The 24,852-nt window shown below is 40.8% G+C and overlaps 1 protein-coding gene across 4 annotated transcripts in view; it reads right to left on the bottom strand.

The window, feature by feature from the left end:
* The window catches only part of FBXL5 (F-box and leucine rich repeat protein 5), a 51,646-nt gene extending 46,860 nt beyond the window's left edge, over positions 1 to 4,786 (bottom strand). For 2 of the 4 annotated variants that reach the window (XM_060148485.1, XM_060148484.1), the window contains exon 1: positions 4,608 to 4,786. In XM_060148485.1, the coding sequence (XP_060004468.1) occupies positions 4,608 to 4,691 (84 nt within the window). In that variant the 5' untranslated portion in view covers positions 4,692 to 4,786. The remainder of the gene's footprint in view (positions 1 to 4,607) is intronic. The other 2 variants (XM_060148481.1, XM_060148483.1) reach the window with 1 other exon arrangement.
* Positions 4,787 to 24,852: the final 20,066 nt, after the last annotated feature.

Raw genomic sequence — 24,852 nt, 5'->3', positions numbered from 1 at the left:
TGCAGAGGAACAGAAAATCGAGGAAAACTAAATGAATTCTTCATAAAGCTATACTCATTCAATTTTTAAAAAATAATCTATTCGAATTATTCTGAGCTTATTTTCTGCCTATGGCTTTGCTCATTAAATGTCCTATCTTTATAAAATGATAAAGTAGATGGCACTTCAGGTAATATCCTTACCTGAAAAACCTGGGCACTCCATAAAGCCTCCACCACTTGAATTTTTTATAGCTGGTTTATTGTACAGTCTGGAAAGCTCTGTACTATGCACATCTTTACAACCATCACCTACCTTGTTCTCAGAAATCAGTTCAAAGAGACTGGAAGCCCACTCCTGACACTTTAACGTAGAGCTGACCAAATACCTCCCTTTGCTCCCACTAACGGGCATTTGGATTTCCATCCTAGCACAAATGTGTGACTGTAATCTCCTAAAGGAATAGGAACTACATCTCGCATGGCCAATACAAGCTACTACAGGGCCAAGTGTCAGTAGAAACTCCATGCCCACTGGCAGAATTAATGTTGTCAAGTTTTGAGGATTAGAGGAAAAACTGAGGAATTGGAATAAACTGGAAAAAAGGATGTGATCCAATGTAAATATTGCCTAAAATCATCCTAATTTGGAAGGTCAGTGAATTAGCGAAAGATTTCATAATAGACTGTTACCAGAAAATTTTTTCAGAAACTACTCTGGTTTTATACGAAGAAAATTAAACTAGGAATCATGATCCTGACTTGGGTTTCCATCTGGATCTATCACTAACTGCTTATGTAAACTCGGTCTAACTAATCTAGCCCTACAAATCCCCAGCTATAAAACAGAAATATCTCTGCCTTTACGTACCTAAAAGGACTGCTGTCTGGATAACAACAGTGAAAAATCTTTCTATAAAACCTTTTATAAATGTAAAAGGAAACCCATGAGCAAAGTATTAAATTAGATATAATACAGCAATATTTAAAATGGCCCACAACTTCATGGGCTTCCCTGGTGGCGCAGTGGTTGAGAATCTGCCTCCTAATGCAGGGGACACGGGTTCAAGCCCTGGTCTGGGAGGATCCCACATGCCGCAGAGCAACTAAGTCCGTGAGCCACAACTACTGAGCCTGCGCGTCTGGAGCCTGTGCTCCGCAACAAGATGGTCGCGATAGTGAGAGGCCCACGCACTGCGATGAACACTGGCCCCTGCTTGCCACAACTAGAGAAAGCCCTCGCACAGAAACGAAGACCCAACACAGCAAAAATAAATTAATTAATTAATAAACTCCTACTCCCAACATCTTAAAAAAAAAATGGCCCACAACTTCAGAATTCTTCTAAATAAACTAGTCTAAGCACGTAAATAACTGTTGTTGCTAATAAATGTATGCTTCTAAAATATATTGTACTTGAAAAGTCAATATTCAAAATAAAACTGACTTCTTTATAATTACTGGGCATTCAGAGTCAACATATAGTATACGATGAAATAACGTATTTTGTATCTTTTTCGTTTAAGTACAAAAGCTAGTTCTCATTTTGTAAAGTTTTACTATATGCTGTTTGGGCTGGATACCCGTGGTCTGTACAGGCAAAACATGGTAAAGGCAAAAGTTGAGGGCTTCCCTGGTGGTGCAGTGGTTAAGAATCCGCCTGCCAATGCAGGGGACACGGGTTCAAGCCCTGGTCCAGGAAGATCCCACATGCAGTGGAGCAACTAAGCCCATGCACCACAACTACTGAGCCTGCGCTCTAGAGCCTGCGAGCCACAACTACTGAGCCCGCATGCCACAACTATTGAAGCCCACATGCCTAGAGCCCATGGTCCACAACGAGAGAAGCCACTGCAATGAGAAGCCTGCGCACCACAACGAAGAGTAGCCCCTGCTCGCGGCAACTAGAGAAAGCCCGCGTGCAGCAATGAAGACCCAACGCAGCCAAAAATAAATAAAATAAAAATAAAATAATTTTTAAAAAAAGTTGAGATGCCAAATGAATAAAAACATATACTCCTTTAAGACAATTTAGCCATTATAAAATACATTTTTCCCCTTTAGCTCCCGAAGGGCATCCTAGGAGAGATTCCAATTAACTATCAGTATCAAGAAGGAATCCGGATGTATAATTCCTACGCAGTTTTTTTTCCCCTAAATCACCTTGGTCTCTGATCCACAGTTCAGAAAATTGGAATTTTTAATCTTCCTGATGAATTTATACAACAATCTCATTAACTACATCTAATTAACTCAAAATTAGTGATAATTTTAACTTCTGCTATGTCAAATTGAAAATGCTTTCCTAGTTATTTCAAAAGGGGACATTTAACTACCAAAAAGAATCTTATTTGACTCAAATATTGTTTTTAAAAAGGGCACTGTATTTTCAAAATTTGTTCTAACGTTCTCAATCACCAGGTAATGACACACAACATTAGTGACTAACTTCTTCAATTTTTTAAATACGCTGGTTAGTCTAGCACGTAGCTAGATAAAGTTGTGATTCTTAACCATTTTGGGAGGGTCACAATCATTTGGAAACCTGATGAAAGCCACAAACCTCCTAGAAAAAGGTACACATGCACCAAAATTTCCGTAACAATTTCAGGTGGTCCTGGACCACCTCTCCCCAGTCTAGAGAGAAGACCTCAAATTCTATTACTCCTCATTAACTTTCCCTTTTTGGTTTTGAGAAAGTAAAAATACCTCCCCATTTTTTTCTTTCCTGCAATTAAAGGATACCGTCAGAATAACTAAGTTCAAAAGCCAGAGCAGGTAAAAACCCTACAGTAAGCTAACTCAAAAATCTAGGGCTTCCCTGGTGGCACAGTGGTTAGGAATCTGCCCACCAATGCAGGGTACACAGGTTCGAGTCCTGGTCAGGGAGGATCCCACATGTCGTGGAGCAGCTGGGTCCATGCGCCACAACTACTGAGCCTGCACTCTAGAGTCCGCGAGCCATAACTACTGAGCCCGCGTGCTACAACTACTGAAGCCCACGCGCCTAGAGCCCATGCTCCGTGACAAGAAGCCACCGCAGTGAGAAGCCCGGCCTCTGCAACAGAGTAGCCCCCGCTTGGGGCAACCAGAGAAAGCCCGCGTGCAGCAAAAAGACCCAGTGCAGCCAAAACTAAATAAATTAAACAAATATATATATTTTTTAATTCCAGAGTTACACAGCTTAACTAACGGCTTACCCATTCATTATGTTTTTCCTGGATAAGTGTTCTCACCCTTGGCTTCACACTGGACTCACCTGGAGAGCTTTAAATTATACTTGATGCCTGGGTCCCAGCCTCAGAGATGCTGATTTTACTGACTTGAGCATCAGCATTTTTAACAGCTTTAGGGTGATTCTACTGAGCAAACAAGGTTGAGAACCACTGTCCTAGACTGCCGTGGTATTTAAACCTGTATCTGAATCGGGTATTGTTAATTTTCAAAATGGAGGGAGGGAAAAGATGGTTGTGGATGCTTTTTAAGTGTGGCCTGGCACTGAACACGGGGCATCCTCCAACCACCTCATGGGCTATAAGAACACCTCTTTTCTCGCAACAGCGGTTCTGCTTAGTGCTATGTAATTTCTGAAAGTTCATCAAAGTTGATATCCATGCTTAAGCAATAGGTCTTTAAATGCTTTTTGTTTGGTTCATTTCTACATGAAGCAGGATTGCCTGAAGTTCTCAGAATATCCGTATGTGGACTCTACCCAACATAAATTTTTGACAAAAATGTGGACTCAAAAAGCATTAGCAAACAGCCCTGAACTATCTCCACAAAAGTGCTTTTTCAGCTTATGCTGCACGAATTAGGAGTGCAAAAAGGTTCTCGCAGTTAAATCAACTTGTTCCGAAGCCCTTTTATTCGAGCCCACGTAAAGAATTCCAACAGAGAATAGCTGTCTTATAACAAAATCGACATCTAGTAAACGATCCGGACAATAAAAGTTGCAAGGAAAAAGATGACCACAAAAGAAGAGTGAAGGTTCTCTGGTTCGTAAGCCACGAAACCTGAGTTTTCTCCCAAATCAAACCAGAGAAAACCTGGGGCGTAAAATGAGCAGGGAGGAGTTGGGAGAAGGTGCTCGTTGGGCCAGAAAGCGGGCAAGAGGTTCAGAAGAATGGATGGGTGTTCGTAAGGAGAATCGGGGAGGCCCAACACAGGCCGGGGGTAGGGCGGGGGGGCAGTATTGATGGGGGAGGTGGCGGACAACTACAGAAACAGCCTGCGCCAGGGGGAGAGGAAGCCACCGCAGGTAGCCGGCCCGGGGTCCCCAGAGATCGGTAGGGGCGCAGGGGCCCCTCTCCCTCAGGGGGCAGGGGCGGGAGGCCCGGCGCGTCCGCGGGGAGCCCGCCCCGAGGGCGGCGGGTGGCCAGGCCCTCGGCCGGGAAGGGGCCGCGCCGCGAGCTCCGAGGGCACGTCCGAGGCCGCCAGCAGGGCGGGGCGTGGGCTCCCCGCGGAAGGTGCGGGGCAGCGAGCACGGCGCTGACAGCTGCGCAGGCTACAATTCGCCCGGCGCGGCCCCCGGGGGCTGAAGGCGCCGCGCAGGCCCGGCCGCCCAGGGATCCGGCCCGCTCCTCCCCTCCGCCCGCGCCGCCCAGAGCCAGAGGCCCCGCACACCGTTACCTTGTCGCAGTAGAGCCCCACCAGCTGCTTCATCCGCCAGTGTGGGGCGGTGAAGACGTCCACTTCTTCGGGGAAGGGCGCCATCGCCACCACCTCAGCCTCCGCCTCAGCAGGCGCGGCCGCCGCCTCTCCATAGACACCCTCGCCGCGGGGCAGAGGCGGCGCCCCCCCCTGCGCATGCGCCCGCCCCGTCGGAGCGCGCGCCCGGGCTGCCGGGCCGGCCGGGACGCGGGGGCGCGCGGGTCGCCGCCATGCGGTTCCTACGGCACCACGTGACCGGGCGCGCGGCGGAGGCTCGCGCTTTCACCTCCCCGCTCAACTCACGTTGCTCGTCCTCCTTCTGCGCCAGAAAAAGAAACCAAGTCGTTTCCCTGTTTGTCTGTTATGTATTGCAACACAAAATACATGATCTGAGACGAGGGGGTGTCGTTTTAGGGTGCTGTCAGCGCCTTTTGCCGCTATGCCTACCAGGTCTTGAGGCCGAGGCAACCGAGTACAATGGCCGCGGCCGGCCCGACCGCCCGGTCCGCCTGGGCGACTGCGCTGTGCGCGCCCCGGCCCTCCTGAGCCGCCCTTCGCCTCCCTGCCCATGCGGATGCCGGCCCGGCCGCCGGCCCGAGCACCGACCTCCCTGCCCGCTGATCAGAGGTCCCAGCGATTGGGGGAACCAGGACTGGGGGCTCCCAAAACTTGCGCCCCATGAGGAAAACGGGGACGTGGGACAGGACCGGACAACGGCGGCCCGTGGGCTCGCGGCGGGCTTGGAGCCTGGGTCTGGAGGCTGGGCGGGGACCACGCATCTCCTCCGGGGCGGGCGAAAGGGACGGGCCGCGTGGAATTCTGGAGACTCCAAGGAGGGAAAATGTCTCCTGGGGATCAAGGAGGTAGGAATTCACCTCAAGCACAGGGACGCAAGGTCAGGGATGTCGGAAAGGCCTTGGGTGCTGGGCAGGAGGGTAAATAATGAGAGAAAGTTAGTGTGGAAAGGAAGTTCGAGACACATCCCTCCATTTTAACCCGAGGCTCAGAGAGAAAGGAGACAAACCAGGTCACTGCCAAGAAAAAGGTCAGTGTGGCTCTTCCCGACAGGTCACCTCATCCCGGCCCCAGCCCTCCAGGAGACCTAGGAAGACCCTATTACGGGCTTCTCTCATCCAGATCAACCCTGGATTGGCTGGCTGGAGGATTAATAGACACAGAGAAATGGGAGAAAACAGGGAAGGCTGAGAACCTGGGAAGGGTTATGTTATTTGCTTAATGACAATAAACTCCAGGAGAGCAAGAACCGGATGTTCTGTTCACCCCTTGTATCTGTATTGTCTGTCACAGTTCCAGGACAATATAAGGGCTTGATAAATATTCAATAAATGATGGAGTAGAAGGTTGTAAGAAAGAACTTTTTTAGAAGAATAGATTTGTCTCTAATCTTACTATGTGCCATTTATTGAGAGGCAATATGAGCAGTGTTTAAAAGCACAGATTGGAGATGAAGTTGGATTCCTCGTTTGCCATATACTACATGTATGACCTTGAGCAAGCTACCGTGACTTCTCTGTTCCTCAGTTTCCTCGTATATAAAATGGGGTTAATACAGCCATGAACTCAGTGCTTGTGCCTGCCTCAAATTCAAATGTTGAAACCCTACCCCTCATGTGTTATTAGGAGGTGGACCTTTGGGAGATAATAGGATTAGATGACGTCATGAAGGTAAAACCCTAATAATGAGTCCCCTAGAGAGCTTGCTTCCCTTCTCTGCTCTTCCCCAGGTGAGAACACAGGGAGAAATCAGCAGTCTGGCCCTCACCATGCTGAGAACCTGATCTTGGACTTCCAACCTCTAGGACCAGGACAAACAAATTTCAGCTGTTTATAAGCCACCCAATCTATGTATTTTTTTTTTAATTTATTTTCGGCTGCGTTGGGTCCTCGCCGCTGTGCGTGGGCTCTCTCTAGTTGTGGCGAGCAGGGGCTACTCTTCGTTGTGGTGCGCGGGCTTCTCATTGCGGTGGCTTCTCTCTTTGTGGAGCACGGGCTCTAGGCGCGCGGGCCCCAGCAGCTGCGGCACGCAGGCTCAGCAGCTGTGGCTCACGGGCTCCAGAGCACAGGCTCAACACTTGTGGCGCACGGGCCCAGTTACTCCGCGGCATGTGGGATCTTCCCGGACCAGGGATCGAACCCGTGTCCCCTGCATTGGCAGGCAGATTCTCAACCACTGCGCCACGTGGGAAGGCCTATGGTATTTTTTTATAACAGTCTGAGCTGACACCCTGATCTTGGACTTCCAACCTCTAGGACCAGGACAAATTTCAGCTGTTTATAAGCCACCCAATCTGTGGTATTTTTTTATAACAGTCTGAGCTGACTAAGACAAATACCTACCTCATAGGATTGTTATGAGAATTAAGAGAGTTCATACATTTGAATTGTTTATAATAGTACCTAGCACATAGTAAGTACTGTCTGTAAGCTATCATTATTAAATAAAACAAATCTGTGAGGTAGTACTGTAGGAAACTAAGTATTGAAGGCATTCTGGTAATTACCTAGCATCCCACAAATTAGCGAGTAATCCGGACATATAAATCTAGGTCCAATACCACCATCCCAAGGCACCCTGTTAGTTGTGTGGGATACAGAGATGACGGTTTATACAGAGTCTGTCCTAGAAACAGGAATAGCACCTAAGTAATAGAATATAGATAAGGTCCTTGATATCTCTCTCATTTTCTCCCATCCTCTCCCCTTCTCCTTTCTTTTAAAACTCTACTCATTCACTATGGTTTTGCTTTTATATTTTTTAATACCCCCCAGAAGACATTTTCTTATTTTCCATCTATTTCTTTATTTCATTCTGATCTGTCACTCTAGCTATCTTGGAATGTAGACCCAGACCTCAGGTCAACCAGTTATATAGAGCAATGAGTTCCATGAGAATATGCACATAGTTTTATCCTCAGCACTTAGAACAATGCCTATCTTACATACACTTAGTACTCAATAGTTGAATAAAGAAAGAAGGAATGAAGGAAGTTCATGGCATTCTGTAATTTCCTCATTTTAACTAGCTTTTAATACACCATGTTTTATTTCCCAATACCTGTTTGTGTCTGTTGTTCACCAGTGTACCCCTAGAACCAAGCACATTAAATATGTGTTTAACAACAAAAAAGTCCATCCACCCACAGTTTCACTGTAACCTAGAATTTGAAGCTGTGTAGTTAGCTAAACTACAGCCACGTTGGACTGGCCATTTCAGGGAATTTAAGATGACAAAATGAAAGAAATAAAGTAATATAAAAAAATAAGTCCTGTGGGTCATTCTTCCCTTCAGAAGAAGTTATTAACATTTGCTCCATATGCTGAGTAAGATAATAATTAATCACCTGATATATCCAGAATAAATGATTGATTTACATTAAACTTTTGCCCCAAAAAAGAAGACATTGATCAGTGTAGTATCATTTTTATGGATTCCTACAACTACATCAGATCAGGAACTGTTATTAAGGCTAAGGTTGTCGGTTTAATCATGCCTTTATGATTTCTTCTGGTAAATGAAAGTGAAGGAATTCTAATAGACCATCTAGCTGTGGGTAACAAGGAAACTAGAGAAGGCATATGAACAGAGCAGTGATATTCCAAAGTGTATAGTGCCTGGTGGATTGGAAATTTGTTCTTTCCTTCTCTCATTCTCTCTGAAAACAGCATGCTACAGGGGAAGAAAATGCCAAATCATTCCCTGGTGACCTAAATGTATGATGACATGAGGCCTCTTCACTGGTATTTTCCAACCCTGGTTTTGAGGGCCCTGGAGAGGGTTACTGGTCAGGGAAAGTCAGTTCTAAGGCATTTATATTTAACTCCATTTAGCTGAGTATGTGACACAGCACTTTACCCTGCAGCAGGTTACTTGTGAAAGCAAGCAATGAAAAGTTGTTGCTATCCCCAACAGCTGGAATCCCAGTCCTAACTCAGTACCAGAGTTGATGCTTACTGTCAGTCAAATTAGCCAAACAACAATTGCTGCAGGTTGATTTAGGAGTAAAGCTCTTAGCAGGGATGATGGCATTATTAAAAGAAAAGATAGCCACTGAGTTGGAATGTGAGGCCAGATGCTACGGTTTGTTTTGGTTTTTTGGGAGTTTTTTTTCATTTTCCTTTCAGATACTTTATATGCACATGGACCTCAGAAAATGAAATGTACATAAGCCTGCATTTTGCCCCAAACTTTTACTTTCTTTCTTTAAACTTAAGTAGTGAATTCTATTTCCCCATTTGTTTTCACTATATACAGATGAGTGCCTGTGTGTATTCATTTGCTGGGGCTGTCATAACAAAATATCACAGACTTAAACAACAGAAATTTCTCCTCTTGCAGTTCTGGAAGTCCAACACTGAGGTGTTAGCAGGTTTGATTTCTTCTAAGTCCTCTCTCCTTGGTTTGCAAATGGCCACCTTCTCACAGTGTCCTCACATGGCCTTTGCTCTGTGCTTGTGTATGTCTGGTGTCTATGTCCTAATCTCCTTCTCAAATAAGGACACCAGGAAGATTGCATTAGGGCCCACCCTAACCACTTCATTTTAACTTAATCACATCTTTAAAGGCCCTGTCTCCAAATACAGTCACGTTCCGACATACTGAGGATTAGGGCTTCAACATATGAATTTGGGAGGAACACAATTCAGCCCATAATACTATGGAAAGAAAAGCTTGTCACAGAAGATATAATAAAATCTTTTGCACAATGACAAAAATAATTGGAAACAACTAGCTGTCTATCAACTGGATATTAGATAAATAAATTATAGTACATTCATTCAATGGACAAATAGGCATCTGTTAAAAAGTATAAGGTAGATCTATGTTTGCTGATATGGAATGAAACCAAGAAGTTCTAAGTTAAGAAAAACAATGTAGAGAACACTTTGTTAAATATGTTCTCTTTTGTGTTTAAAAAAAAAAAGTATAGTATGTGTTTCTAGGATAAGACAGCAGAAATTTGTGAGCAGGGCTTCTAGGATGGGAAACAGTTAAATGCCTTTTAAATACATACCCTTTGATACAGTTTTAATATTTTACTGTGTTCACCTATTATTCTTATAGTTATAAAAATTTGTTAATAATAATGCATTTTAAAAGACTTTTAAGTCTTTAAAAATACTAAAATGTCTGATTATGTATAATCCGCAGCAGCCGGGCTAATTGCAGGTAGAGCCATTTTATGTTTATCCCAAAATTGTATCTAATCTGCTCTGCCTCTGGTTACTCTGCTTATGACACCCTTGGGTCCACATCAATTTTCCTGGTAGGACTGGAAGCATCTTTGAGGGTAAGGATGGTGTTTTTAATGACCTTGGGGAAACAGGTATGATATAAGGTTAACTGAAAAAAGCAGAATCAAAATTGCACATAATCCATAACAAGCTTACAAAAATGCATAAAAAGGGTGGCATAAATGACACAAAGCCTTAATGTCTCCTCTGATTGACAAAAGTTATAGATGAGTCCCTCCCTCCCTTATATTTTTCTATTCTTTCCAATGTTTTAAATGAGCATGTTTACTTTTAATGTCAGAATACAGAAATGAATATAATAGAAACAACCTTATGGCAACTGTATTTTATAAATGCATTTGAAAGGGGATAAAAGGAAATACATCAGAGTGTTGACAGTGGCTATCTTTTGGTGTTGGGACTGTGGCTGATTTAGGGGAGAGGGGAGCTACTTTTTTCTCAAAATTTTAACAAAACTTTTTTCCAAATTTTGTATTTGAAAAACAAAATTACGTTTTTTTAAAGATTTCAGTTTAATTAATATCAATCACCGTTAGATCCATCATTTCAGAGCTATATCCAGTCTCTCGGAAGCCCCAGCCTACTGCACAGACATATAGAGTCCTGGAATGCTTCCTGTACCTGTGCCTGGAGACTTGCGCCTTCATCTCCTGCCACACGGTCCCTTCCTTCTGACATGGGCCTTTCCCAGCTTGTCGGTAGGAAGCCATTCCAGTGAGTTCTAGCTGACTTCTCTTCTTTAGACCACCAAGCCCCTGTTGCACTTCCTATAGGACATACACACAGGACCATCTTCACTTTGGCTAGGCTGCCCTAGCTGCCAGATCTTTTTAATGTCCAAATAGTTGCTAGAAAGTTGGGGTGGGGGGGATCTACCACATTGGGCATTTTCCTGTTCCGTGGCCCTTTGTGCTCACAGTGAGTCTGTGTCCATTCCCAGAACTTTAAGTTTGCATTTTTGGAGCACATTCTTGACTAAAAGAATAAGGCATCAGGGACTTCCCTGGTGGTCCAGTGGTAAAGAATCCGCTTTACAATGCAGGGGACGCAGGCTTGATCCCTGGTCAGGGAACTAAGATCCCACATGCCACGGGGCAACTGGGCCTGCGTGCCACAACTAGAGAAGAGAAAACCCGCACTCCACAACTAGAGAGAAGCCCGCACGCCACAATAAAGAGCCTGTGCACCACAACAAAAGATCCTGCATGCCTCAACAAAGATCCTGCATGCCACAACTGAGACCCAACGCAGCCAAAAATCAATTAAATAAATAAGAATAAGTCATCAGATTGGAATACGGGTGCTACTTACTGTGCCCTTTTATTCAAGGTGTGGAGCTTTCTCCCCTAGAGGTGATTCACTGATGCCTCATACATGAAAAAAAGACATGCTTGGACATATACAAAGGCATAGGATAACAGAAGAGCTGAGAAGAGGAAAAGGCATAAAAGAAAAAGGGACAGATAGGACAGAAGTTAAAAGATGAGGAAAAACAGAGTGGGGGAAGGATTAAAGGAAAGAGAAAAGATACAGGTGGAGGTAAACAGAAGAAAACAATAATTAAGATGTATTGATGTCTTAACATGTATTATAAGTGCTTTACATGAATTGTCATGTGTAATCCTCACAACTACCATATGTGGAAGCTTCTACTGTTTTTCCCACTTGACGGGAAAAGGAAAATAATGTTTAGATTTATTGACTTGTCCAAGGTCATAGAGCTAGTGAGTGGAAAATCAGGGATATAAATCTATGTCTTCCTCATTCTACAATCTGTACTTAACCTTACACTGAAAAACAGCTCTCTGTCATCAGTTTATGTCAACAAACTAAATGCCTAATATGTGCTATTCACCTCTGAACAGGAGCGAAAGGCAACAAAGAAGAATGTAGGCCACTCCACAAACTATATGTGTCCAAATATAGAGTACTTCAGTTCTTTAGATTATCTTTGGAAAAGAAATAGTTTAGGTAATGCGAAGACCATACTTTACTCCAGTAGAAATGTGGAGATAAGATGTACACAGTGGTCCATAATGTTTCTTTGCAAAAGTTCCAGACAGTTAAGAGCCTTCCATTCCCTAGACATACCCGTGTATCGCTTACCTGTTCTTAATAAATATTGCCAAGTCAACACCAACTCCAATCAAAGGCTCTATTATGAGCTAACATGCTGAACGGTGCAGTGAATACGGCCCAAGGGAAAGGTGTTGACTACTATCACAGACAACTTGACTTAGCTGTTTGCAACATGTAGTGAGGGAAAGTATCACAAGTTTCTGGAATGGAAAGGAACAATTAGTTTCCTGTAAATTGTCAGGCTTACATCCATTGTAATGATGAAATCAGGTCGGTGATTGCTTAATCTCTGCCTACAGAGAAGGGAAAAAAGTATTTAGGGAAGTATCAGTTCTGTTTCCTTCCTTCCTCATAAGCCCAGAACACAGTACAAAAAATATCCCCAGGTACATAAGGCAACTCCCAGGAATTTTTAAAATGCTAAGAGCTATGTAGGCAGAAAGAAACAAGAGTGTCTGACTTCCATTAATTGACTAATAGCTGGGTTTGGGGGGAACAACTTGTTTAATACATAAAACATTGGCCTGAGTTCTAATTCCATGTCTGCCACTAACTACCTTTCCATGGGACCTTAGGCAAATCAATGGCCCACTCTGGGGCTTCAGTTTTCTCATCTGTACAGACACTTTTGAGAGTGATAAGGGGTGATAATTAATACATATTGATTAATCTATGACATGTAAAAAGGGCTCTGCCAGGCAAGTGCTTCTCTATTATGGGAAATCAGTCACCAACAACCCAGATCAAGAGTTAATTGACCTTTTAACCAATCACTATTTTCTTTATAACTAGTTTGTGATTCGTTCCAGTCACTTTTCCTAAAATGTCTCTACCAGGATGATTCTTTGCATAACTACAGATTTTTTCCCTTATGTGCAAGATTGTAATAAAACATTGGCATATGCTTGTGATAGAACTGTTTGAAAGTATTCTTTAACAATAGAGAGACAGTAAGGCAAAGTGGGTAGGAGTGCGGACCCAGTTTCCTCACCTGTAAAATAGGACAGTGAGTCTCTACCTCACAGGATATCCTGAGAATTACATGTTATATAGAACTTAGCAAAGAGCCTGGCACAGAAACCACTAAATATTAGCTGTTACTTTCACCTATAAAATGAAGAGATTGGACAAGATGCTTTCTTTGGTCTCCTCCAGTTCTCAGTCTCTGGGACTCCAGAAATAGCACCTTGAAAGACTTTTTTTCTTTTTTCTTTTTTTTGCAGTACGCGGGCCTTTCACTGTTGTGTCCTCTCCCGTTGCGGAGCACAGCCTCCGGACGCGCAGGCTCAGCGGCCATGGCTCACAGGCCCAGCCGCTCCGCGGCATGTGGGATCTTCCTGGACTGGGGCACGAACCCGTGTCCCCTTCATCGGCAGGCGGACTCTCAACCACTGAGCCACCAGGGAAGCACGAAAGACTTTTTTTTAGGTTAATTCTACAAATAAATTTAACTGGAGAAAGGAGGGACTCGGATTTGGCTGTTAAGTGACAGAATATACAAAACGACAGTGGCTGAAACAAGATAGAGGTTTTCTCTTTGTCTCATGCTATTAGTTATCTATTGCTGTATAACAGAGTATCCCAAAACTTAGTGGCTTAAAACATTTGTTTCACAGTTTCTGGGGATCAAGCATCCCAGAGTGGCTTAGCAGGTCATTCTAGCTTAGGTTCTTTCATGAGGATACAGTGAAGCTGACAGTCTAGCCACATAAAATAAAATAGTAAGTCATATTGACCGAGTCTGCAGGGAAATAATAAGTAAGAGATGGTTGTGAAATACTTACCAAATGTAAATGTCCAATTTGAGTCAGCTTTAGGATGGGTCGAAATAAAAGGAATGCTATTATTCATGAAGAATCATAGACTTACACGTTTAATCTTGCCTGTCTCTAACTGAACATTCCTGAAAAATGATATCCTTTTTTTTTTTACACACAACTTAATACTTCTATGATCTTCCTCTCCAAACGTAGGGGTAAATTACGCATTGATGATAGCCATCAGTCACTGAAAGACTAACTGTATACCAGGCACCACATTATCTGACAACATTGTGAATTAGGTTCTGCCAACCCAGTTTTACCGACGAGGGAATCAACGCTCAGAGGTACAAGTTGAATTTGAAGCCAGATCTCTCATTTTCACTGTACTGCGATGCTCTTTCCCTCTTGTACAGCATCACACTTCACTTTCTGTTAAACACAAGTCCTACCATATAGCCTGCCTAGAGCTTCATCAGTGAAAAGGGGTGCAGACAGTGGGAAATAATATGTGGCAGAACAGGAGACAGAATACGTACTGCTTCAAGGTTCTTAGCTAAATGCTTGCTCTCAGCTAAATTAATGAGAGAAGCTCTGAAATAATAATTAAGAGTTAATAAACTGTATGGTGCTGACAATGCAAGTACAATAAGACTTCAACCAGAGCTCAGATGCCAAGGGTACGTGAACTAGCCCCATCCCTTACAGTGTTATTCGGAATATAGTCCTCTGGGAACCTGATTAAGAACACATCCCATCCTTTTAAAGATCTGATTTCTGAGACTCACCCTTGGAAATTTGATTCAATACATGTGGGGCAAGGTCTCAGACCCTATACACAATTCCTATGTAACTAAAGTTTGAAAAATACTATCCCAGTTTTTAACTACACATCCATAATTAAAACTGGTTCTCAAACTTCATAAGGTGGTTGTAGAATTCATGGAACTCATGCTATCATTTGGAAAACACAATGACATGATACACTAAATGTAATATAGCTAAATTTGCATGATAGATTACTACATGAATGATACAGAAATGAAACAGACTTCAGGAATAAACAGAGAGGAGCTCAAATCTCTCCATAATTATGCAACTATGGGCAAGTTCCTGAACATTTCTGAGCCTTAGTCTCCACTGCAGTAAAATATCGATTATAATATCTTGACAGGTTATTGTGGAGATTGAAGATTATACATATAATGCTTGGCATATAGTAGCCATTCACTTAATGTCAGGTATTTTTATTATTAAACATTTAACACTATGTAAAATAGGACACTGTATCTTAATAGACTCTAGTGTTAAGAGATATTAGAAGCCAGAGGTTCAAAATGGTTTGAGCCATTATAGTGGTTCAGCATACCAGCGTGGAAATCAGATTGTCTGGGTCCAATCCCAGCTGATCTACTTTCTCACTTACTACTAGCAGAGTAAATCACAACTTCCTTTGCCTTCTGGGAATGAGGTTTTTGGGGGTTTTTATATAAATTTATTTATTTTTGGCTGTGTTGGGTCTTTGTTGCTGTGCACGGGCTTTCTCTAGTTGCGGTGAGCGGGGGCTACTCTTTGTTGCAGTGTGAGGGCTTCTCATTGCGGTGGCTTCTCTTGTTGCAGATCACGGGCTCTAAGCGCATGAGCTTCAGTAGTTGTGGCACGCAGGCTCAGTAGTTGTGGCGCACAGGCTTAGTTGTTCTGCGGCATGTGGGATCTTCCCAGACCAGGACTTGAACCCATGTCGCCTGCACTGGTAGGGGGATTCTTAACCACTGTGCCACCAGGGAAGCCCCGAGGTTTTTGTTAATATTGTTAAGCCACAAGCCTGTTTACTCTTTTGCTAAATAAACTGTAAAATGGAAATAATATAAATTATCTGACAGCATTGTGGAGAATTAAATGGGATTATACAGGTAAAGAGTTTATAACAGTGCCTGGCACATAACCACAGTTCTTTAAAAAACAAAAACCCACTCATTTCTATTGTTATTCAACAAACACTGTGTGTCAGAAATTCCAGACTCAGTATATCCAAAAGTGAACTCACCGTTTTCTCTGTCCTCTGAGCCTGCCAAGTCTTTGTATTCTCATCCTGACTTTTATCACTGTTCATCTAGTCACCCCAGCTAGGATAACAATAGCAAACAAACTTGAGTACAAGGCCCTCTGCTAAGGACTTACGGTATTAAATTATATCTTTTCACAGAATGGCTGTATGGAGTGTAGGTACTATTATCCTCCCTACTTTATAGATGAAAAGATTGAGATGGAAGAGATACATAATTTGCCCAAGGCTATCCCATTAATAGCAGAGCCAAGATTCTAATGTAGGCAGTCTAGCACCAGAATCTGTATCTTTTAATGTATGATACAGTCTCTAGAGATTTTAGAGTTATTTTAAAAGCTCTCTCTATCACTTGAATATCTAATAAAATACACAGTCCTCTTAAAGATCTCTAATCCAACCCCTTCTCTACTCACATTGATATGGACCTAGTTTAGGCCCTACTTACCTTTTGCTTGAGCTACCAGTCTCCCTGATTGTAGCTTCTTCTCATTCAATCCTTCTGCCAAACCAGCTAGTCAGAAACGTTTCTAACGTAGATCTGATAACTCTCCCTTAATTAAAAACATTTAATGGTGCCCCAATTTCTACAGAATAGGATGCAAATACTCATATGTGTCATTCAATAAGGTACCTGGTGTAGTACATCACTTACAATATTGAATATATTGCATTTTACTTTTATCCAAATGATCATGTCTTTTTCCCCACTAAAGTGAGCCCTTTTTGAAGGCAGGGACGTTTTTTCATTTTTATATAACCCATATTTCCCCAGGCCCCAGCAGCCCACAGATACAGATGAGGTCACAATACCATTAATATGTGAATCTAAATGATTCACCGCCTCACCAGCAAGTGCAGAATTTGCAGCTTCAGGAGAACCTCCCCATCATTGCTAAGAAGTGCTCTGAATCCCCAGGGATGTTTCTCACAGGCTCAGTAACAAATTCACTCCCTTTATAGCGATATGGCTACCCCAGATGACAAGTGAGTCACTGTGTCTCTTCCTTTCTTCCCCTGAGCCCTCTATTCTCATATCATCATGAGCTTAGGTGCCAAGGTAGTAAAGAATGGCTTTCTTCTTTGTGACACACTGTTAAAGAGGTCCCAAAGGAAGGTTACTTGAGCATCACGTATTTAGTGAAGTAGCTTTCAACTGTATTTACTTAGAGCCCTCTAGCTCCCTGGGCATCAGATATGCTCTTGGGAGTTTGAACCAGGGCAAATTTGAGGTACAGCCATACCATCACATTCAAAATCCCTCCTTCACTCCAACAATGGTTTTAGTATTGGTCCAGCTCGTTTCTTTTTCCCTTAAGATGATCTGCCTTGCGTAAGTTACCTCAGCAAATTTCGTAAAACTTTTCTGGGGCCACCCTACGAGTATGCCAGATGTACCTAGTTATCTGAATCCGGGTGCCCACAAGGAATGCCCAAAGTATGCACTCCAAGCTACATTTGTCTCACCCCTTCCCATGCCCCTCACCAACTCCATCGCCTAGAATGGAGCTTTGTGCATACCAGAGCCTCAATCAGTGTATTAAAACATGTAATAACAACTGAAATTTTATACCACTTGAGCAGAGCTAAAGTTTATCTGAGGAAAGGAACACGAACTTAGAATGAGACTACCTGACCTTCAGTCAAAACTACACAGAAATCCTGACATTAAGGAAAAAACGAAAACTAAACAAAAAAACAAAAACAAAAACCATGGGCTCTCAGCTGAGATGGATTTAGCTGTTGCTAAGACTCTGATGATTACAGTATACGACTACAGTATACATGCACTTATGTTCTCTAGAGGAGTCCTTCAAAGAAATCTGGGTCGCAAGTTAGTTGTTCAAGACCACATGCCACACCCTTGGGCTGAAGCAAGAGGAAGTTGATTCACTTTCCTTGTGGCCGATTGCAAACAGAATTGCATCAAGTTCCTATTGACACACTTTTTTAAAAAGACCATAACTATACCTTGTTCCTGTAATGCAAATCTTTTAGGCTGATTTAACTTTTCAGATTTCAGATATATGAGATTTGTTGTTGTTGTTGCTCTGATGACAATGCAGCCTGTTAGGCCATGTGGTATTAATGGAGAAAATTCACCCAATTGCTAACTAGATTAGGGTTTTATACACTGGTAGTGTTTTCAGCTTATTAAATAAGCTTCATTTTAAAAGAAATTACTAGATGTTGAATACTTTCTGGTTTAATGTGAAAATTTAAACCATAATAGTACTGTTAAAAATTGCAGCTATTAATTGTGAAAATCTCATTCCACTCTTAATGATTAGAATCATGGTATAGTGCAAAGGACACTTGAATGCATGTCATAGTGCTTTGGTTCTACTCTTTGGCTCTTTCACTAAACAACCACATGATCATGGGCAAGCTCTATAACCTTTATGGCAATCTATGAGAAAGCAAATGTAAAAGTGCCTAGCATCACACTTGGCATACTGTATAGGCGTTCAATATTTGTTAACGTGAAAGTTTCAACACATATTAAACAACTTATACTACTCATGAATTACATACTAAGTATGTATTTGACCCTCCTATTTGACATGTAGATATGGAAAGACTCAGCATAACATTCAAATGAGACTAAGCAAAGTCTCATATTGCCTCTAAATGCAAATCAAATGGCGTAACATAGTGCTTTGAAAAACAACAGGTCACAAGCTAATTGTGGACTGAAATCAGCAAATCTTTTTCATAGAAAATGCCAGAGCAACTTACTCAAGGTGTGAGCAAGGACTGTACCTACTGCCACAAATACCATGCTCAGCAGTGGCAACTGTTACAAGGAACAATTAATGGAGAGAATGTGATAAATAAAACATGAATTGGTTGCTGTCTTCTCATTTGATTTGAAAGATGGTCAGGAAACATCTAGTGTGATATTTTTGAACTTGTGAATTGTAACATTTTAATAAAACTAATACAAACTGCACTTAAACCATATTTTTTAAGCAAAAAGAATAAAGAATGATGAATTGAAAACTGTTCAAGTTCAACTGCTGGATCTGGGGTGTAAAATAGTGGCAATAAGGAGAAAAATATTTATTTTAAACAGCAAATTTTGATTTCATGCAAGCCACATTCTACAGCGAAAAAAAAGAAAGTACACGAGATTATAATGAAGATAATTTAATATGTGGGTTTATTAAACTGCCAATGGTATTTTTAAATAAAAGCTTAAAATCTTCAAAATTAAATCTCCTTGGAAACAACCTGCTGCATTTATTGATAAAGAAAGGGGAAAAATGCATTCAAGTTTCCAGTCTAATTTCTTAGTCTTTCCACCATTGTTAATGATAAAATCTTACTATCATCATTAAAGCATATTGAGAGACAGAAAATGCTTCACATATTTTCTTATAGCATGTTTGGATATGGTGTGTATAACTTTGTATCTAATTAATTAAAACAATATGCAGACTGCCAGCACAGTAGCTCATTTGTTTTACTACCGCAGAACATTTAGAAGCAATACTCATCACAAGTCTATAAAGATTTCAAAATCCAATTTGATGATAATAAGCTGCATAGCTTTGAGTTTCTTGGATATAGGTAGCAAGATCAGTTCACACAGGATATGCTATGTTGTTTATACGTAACTTCACACAAAACTGAATTAGATATATTTAGAGTAGATAATATATTGCTGGGTAATATATGTTTTAAAATGTCTTATGATGAAAAATTTCAAACTAAAATAAGAATAGAGACAACGGTATAATGAACATCACCATGCACCCAATACCAGCTTCAGTCATTAACAACTAACGTACAATATAAGAAAATTCTGTTATCCAAAGACATTCTGGTGATTTCACTGAGGTATTGAAAAACACAGTGAAAGTTTATTTTTATTAAATATTTAGTACTACTTGGTCAACTATTCTTTTCCTAGTTGAAAAGCAATTGCTATTTGTCAAATAGTTCCAAAGACAATATCTAAGTAATAACATGACATACTTAACTGATATTTTCAGCATTCTTGATGAACTGTCTTAACAACTACAGGGATTTATTTCAACATTCAAACACATCTGAAAGTTCCAAAAGGCATTGCTGTCATGGCAGTAATCACCCTAGCTATTACATGCTCCCCAAGTTTTCACAACATATGGAGAAAATTAAGATATTCTGAAAGAAATAAAGATATTGTACATTTAACTTTTCTGGCACAAACTTTTGTAAAAGCTTTATGGAGGTATAACTGACATACAGTGAACCACACATATTTAAAATGTACAATTTGATCTTTTATAAACACAAGAAGCTTTCACCTGAATCAGGATAATGAATATCCCCACCATCCCCAAGTTTCATAGTACCCTGGGTAAGCCCTCCTTCCTGCTCTCCCCCACCCCTGCCTTTCTGTGGCAATTACTGATCTTCTGTCTCCATATAGTTTGCATTTTCTAGAATTTTATATAAATGGAATCATTTGTCTGACTTCTTTCACTCAGCATAATTATTTTTTAAACTCATCAATGTTGTGGTATGTATCAATAGTTCATTCCTTTTTAATTGCTGTATAGTATTCCATTGTATGTTTTCTATCATATACCAGTTTATTCACTTGTTGATGGACACTTTGGTTATTTCTAATTTTGGCTATTACAAAATGATAGAGCTACTATGAACATTTATGTAAAAGTCTTTGCATGGATAAATATTTCCTTTTCTCTTGGGTAAATATCTAAGAGTAGAATGGCTAGATCATATGGATGCATGCTTAACTTTACAAGAAACTGACAAAGTATTTTCCAAAGTGGTTGTATCATTTTACATTCTTTACACCTGGCAGTATTCTTTGTTCTAAAATCTATTTTGTCTAATAACAATAGTCACTCTAGCTTTCTTTTGATTGGTGTTACCATCACATTTCTTTTTGCATTTTTTTGTTTTTAACGTATTTGTGTCTTATAAGCAGCATATAATTGGGTCTTGCTCTCTTATCCAATCCAACAATCTCTGCATTTTAACTGGGGTATATAGAGCCAGTAGTTCTCAACTGGAGGTGGTTTTGCACCCCAAGAAGCATTTGACAATCTCTGGAGATATTTTTAAATGACATTTAAAAAATGTAAACACTATTCTTACATTGCAGGCAGTAAACTAACAAGGTTGCAGACTATAGTTTGCCAGTCTCTAGTGTATTTCTTTCTGCCTGAAAGACTGGACTTGCTTTAACATTTCTTGCATTACAGATCTGCTAGTGATGAATTCTTTCAGCTTTGGTCTGAAAAATATTTCACCTGTTTTTGAAATATTTTCCTGGGCATAAAATTTTAGATTGACAGGGTTCTTTCTAATACATTACTTAAGTTTGTCTATTGATGTCTCAATTGAATATTTTCTAAAAGAAATCTGATGTCATTCTCATCTTGGAAACAATACCTTTTTTCCTTTGGTGTTTTTAAAGATTTTATCTTTATCACTGGTTTTAAGCAATTTGATTATGATGTGCTTTGGTGTAGTTGTTTTCATGCTTCTTGTGCTTGGGGTTCATTGATCTCCTTAGATCGGTGGGTTTACAGTTTCTGTAATTTAAAAAAACTTTTAAGCTATTTCCTTAAATAAATTCTTCAGATTTCTTTCCCCATCTCTTAGTCTCCTATTACAGGCGTATTAGAAAGTTGTGCACAGCTTACTCATTGTCTTGTTTCTGTGCTTGATTTTGGATAGTTTCTATTGACATGTCTTCAAACTCATAAATCTTTTCTTCTGGAATGTCAAATCTGCCATTAATCCCACCCAGTGTTTTATATTCCGCACATTGCAGTTTTCATCTCTAGAAGTTTGGTCTATCTTCCATGTCTCTACTTAACTTTTTGAATATATGGAATAGTTACAATATAATGTCTGCAAATTTTAACATCTGGATCAGTTTCAATTGATTTGTCTCCTTAGTATGGGTCCTATTTTCCCCACTTATTTGCATCTTTGGTAATTTTTGATTGGATGCCAGACAATGAAAGATTTACCTTTCTAGGTACTGGATATTTTTGTATTCCTGGAGGTCTTTGTTCTGGCACACTTACTGGGGAACAATTTGATGTTTTCAGATCTTGCTTTAAATACAAGACACAGCAGTGCTCAGCCTAGGGCTAATTATTCCCCACAATTGAGGCAAGACCCTTCTATGTACTCTACCCACTGCTCTGTGAATGATGCTTTTCCAGTATGTCTTGTGGGAACAGCCATTATTTCCAGCCCTCTTTGAGCTGGGGTCTATTACCTCTAATACTTTCAGGTGGTCCTTTTCTTGGCCTCAGGTAATTTCCTCACTTGCATGCACTGATCAGAACTCACCTGAAAACTCAAGGGAGATTCTTTCCAGATTTCCAGAGTTCTCTTTCTGTGCAGCGCTCTCCTCTCTAGTACTCTGTGCTGCAAACTCTAGCCACTTTGGTTTCACCGGCTCTCAGCTCTATCTTATCAAACGAGGGACCCCACCAGGCTCTTCCTGTGGTCCCCATGGCTGTGCTGAGGCCTGGAAATTCTCTCAAGGCAGTAAGCTGGAGTCATCACAGAATTCACCTTTTTTGTTTCCTCTCACTCAGAATTCATGTCCTTTATTGCCTGTTCTTCACTGACAGATGTCCAGTGTCTTTAAAAACATTGTTTCATATATTTTGTCTATTTTTTACTGTTTCCAGCCTGTCTCAAACTTTTAACCATTATATCCCAGAAAAAAAAATTGATGCATTCAAGAAAAAAAATCTGGTTAGATTCACTGGCTTTCTAAGACTCAATCAAAAATTGAGTTATACACACTTGGTAATTAAAGAATATGAAATATTACAGCTTACTTTTCATAAACACTAAAGAATGATTATGAGACATTAAATTTATCATCCTCTTGGATGAAATAAGACTGTCCACTGAAAAGCAGAATTAGTGTAGTACTACTCACTAGTGCTTTAATAGTTTATCCAATTAAAAACAAAGGAAAGAAACAGGGTTAATCGGATATGTGAGAACTGCCCTTGTGTATCTCAGACTGGAATGAACAGACAGCATACTAATCACATTAAATAAAATGTTCCCGATTTTTACTTGTATTGTGTTTATTTGGGATTATTTCTCTATGTTGCATTTAAACATTAGTGAAATTGTATGTAATAATGTTTTTCCCTTACAAAGTAAAGGTATTATTTCATGAAACTTTTATTTTAGTCATAAACCTTCCTTTCTCCATATCAGCTCATTTCTATTGTATTAAAAAATGATCAAGGCAATGGCTTTAAATGATAAATTTATTTGTCATATACCTACAATCACTGTTTTTGCAAATTCCCGTCAGTTCACTAAAAAGAAAGCAGTGAGCCTGCCACTACAGTCCACTTTTACACATCAAAAGATGAAGCAGCTCAAGATAGTTTTGTGAAGATTTCTAGAAGATTTTTCACATCACTGATTTCATAGCATCTGTTCAGTTAGGTAAGCTGTAGAGGAATGTAACTTCCCTCTAGTTTTCACTTCCTATATTTTGTTACATTTAATTCATTTTCTTCAAATTAGTATGAATTCACAGCTAATATTTATAAGACAAGTAAAAACTAAAATGGGAAACAAAGCATAACAATATAAAAAGAAATGAAGTGACTTCCCTGGTGGCGCACTGGTTAAGAATCTGCCTGCCAATGCAGGGGACACAGGTTCAAGACCTGGTCTGGGAAGATCCCACATGCTGCAGAGCAACTAAGCCCGTGCACCACAACTACTGAGGCCCGCGTGCCTAGAGCCCGTGCTCTGCGACAAGAGAAGCCACGGCAGTGAGAAGGCCACACACCACAAAGAAGAGTAGCCCCCGCTCGCTGCAAGGGGAGAAAGCCCACGCACAGCAATAAAGACCCAACACAGACAAAAATAAATAAGTAAATTTAATTAAATATAAAAATAATAATAATAAAAAGAACTGAGGGCTTCCCTGGTGGTGCAGTGGTTAAGAATCTGCCTGTCAATGCAGGGCACAAGCGTTCGAGCCCTGGTCCAAGAAGATCCCAGATGCCACGGAGCAACTAAGCCTGTGTGCCACAACTACTGAGCCTGTGCTCTAGAGCCAGTGAGGCACAACTACTGAGCCCATGCACCACAACTACTGAAGCCCACATGCCTAGAGCCCGTGCTCCGCAACAAGAGAAGCCTGTGCACCGCAATGAAGAGTAGCCCCCACTCGCCGTAACTAGAGAAAGCCTGCACGTAGCAACGGAGACCCAACGCAGCCAAAAATAAATAAATAAAACAAATAAATTTATTTTAAAAGAAAGATATGAGGTGAACAATTCTACACACACACAAAAAAATTATTTAGGACCAAATAACTAAATACTATTGTAGCCTATAAAGATTTTCTTGCATTCTTCCTATCCTGGATTTACCAAGCTTCAGGCTTAGGTCCTGTCTAAGGCCCCTCTGACTATTACTTTCAAACTCAAGTCTTAGCTATCACACTGGCAATGTAAAAACAGAACCACTCAAGGGAGTGGTTTACTAGTGTGTAAACTTTACAGTTACACATGTACTGCGTCTTACCTTCTCAGTCACAAAATCTCTAGTTGGAACAGGCAGAAATGCCATCCTGACCACCTCTGACATTATTCTGATGCATGAAAACCTTCAGACGAAGGCATATACAACTGAAGCAAAATTCTGAAAGGAGTATTAGGTGGAAAAAAGCCCTACTTCTATTAAGTTAGCTGGTTGTCTTTGGCAAATATTTAACTCTCTAGGCCTTAGTTTTCCCATCTGTAAAAACAGGAAGATTAGAGATGAAAAGACTACAGAACACATATATAATCCTTAATCATGTATATTAGGACACTTTGAAAAATATTATTGAAGACTTTCACCTCCTGATATGAATGCAATAAAATGTTTATAAGCTACCACATAAGTATTTTGCCCCACTTCCTGGAAAAATAGTCAAGCTATAATCTAGTCAATCATCTACCATTAAATAGCAGTTTATGGGAAATACACATGATAGAACAGATTGAGTGATAGTACGAAGATGAAATTAGCCAAA

Source organism: Lagenorhynchus albirostris, chromosome 4, assembly GCF_949774975.1.
Source record: "Lagenorhynchus albirostris chromosome 4, mLagAlb1.1, whole genome shotgun sequence".
Lineage (NCBI taxonomy): Eukaryota > Metazoa > Chordata > Mammalia > Artiodactyla > Delphinidae > Lagenorhynchus > Lagenorhynchus albirostris.
This window is presented reverse-complemented; position numbering and strand designations above follow the sequence as displayed.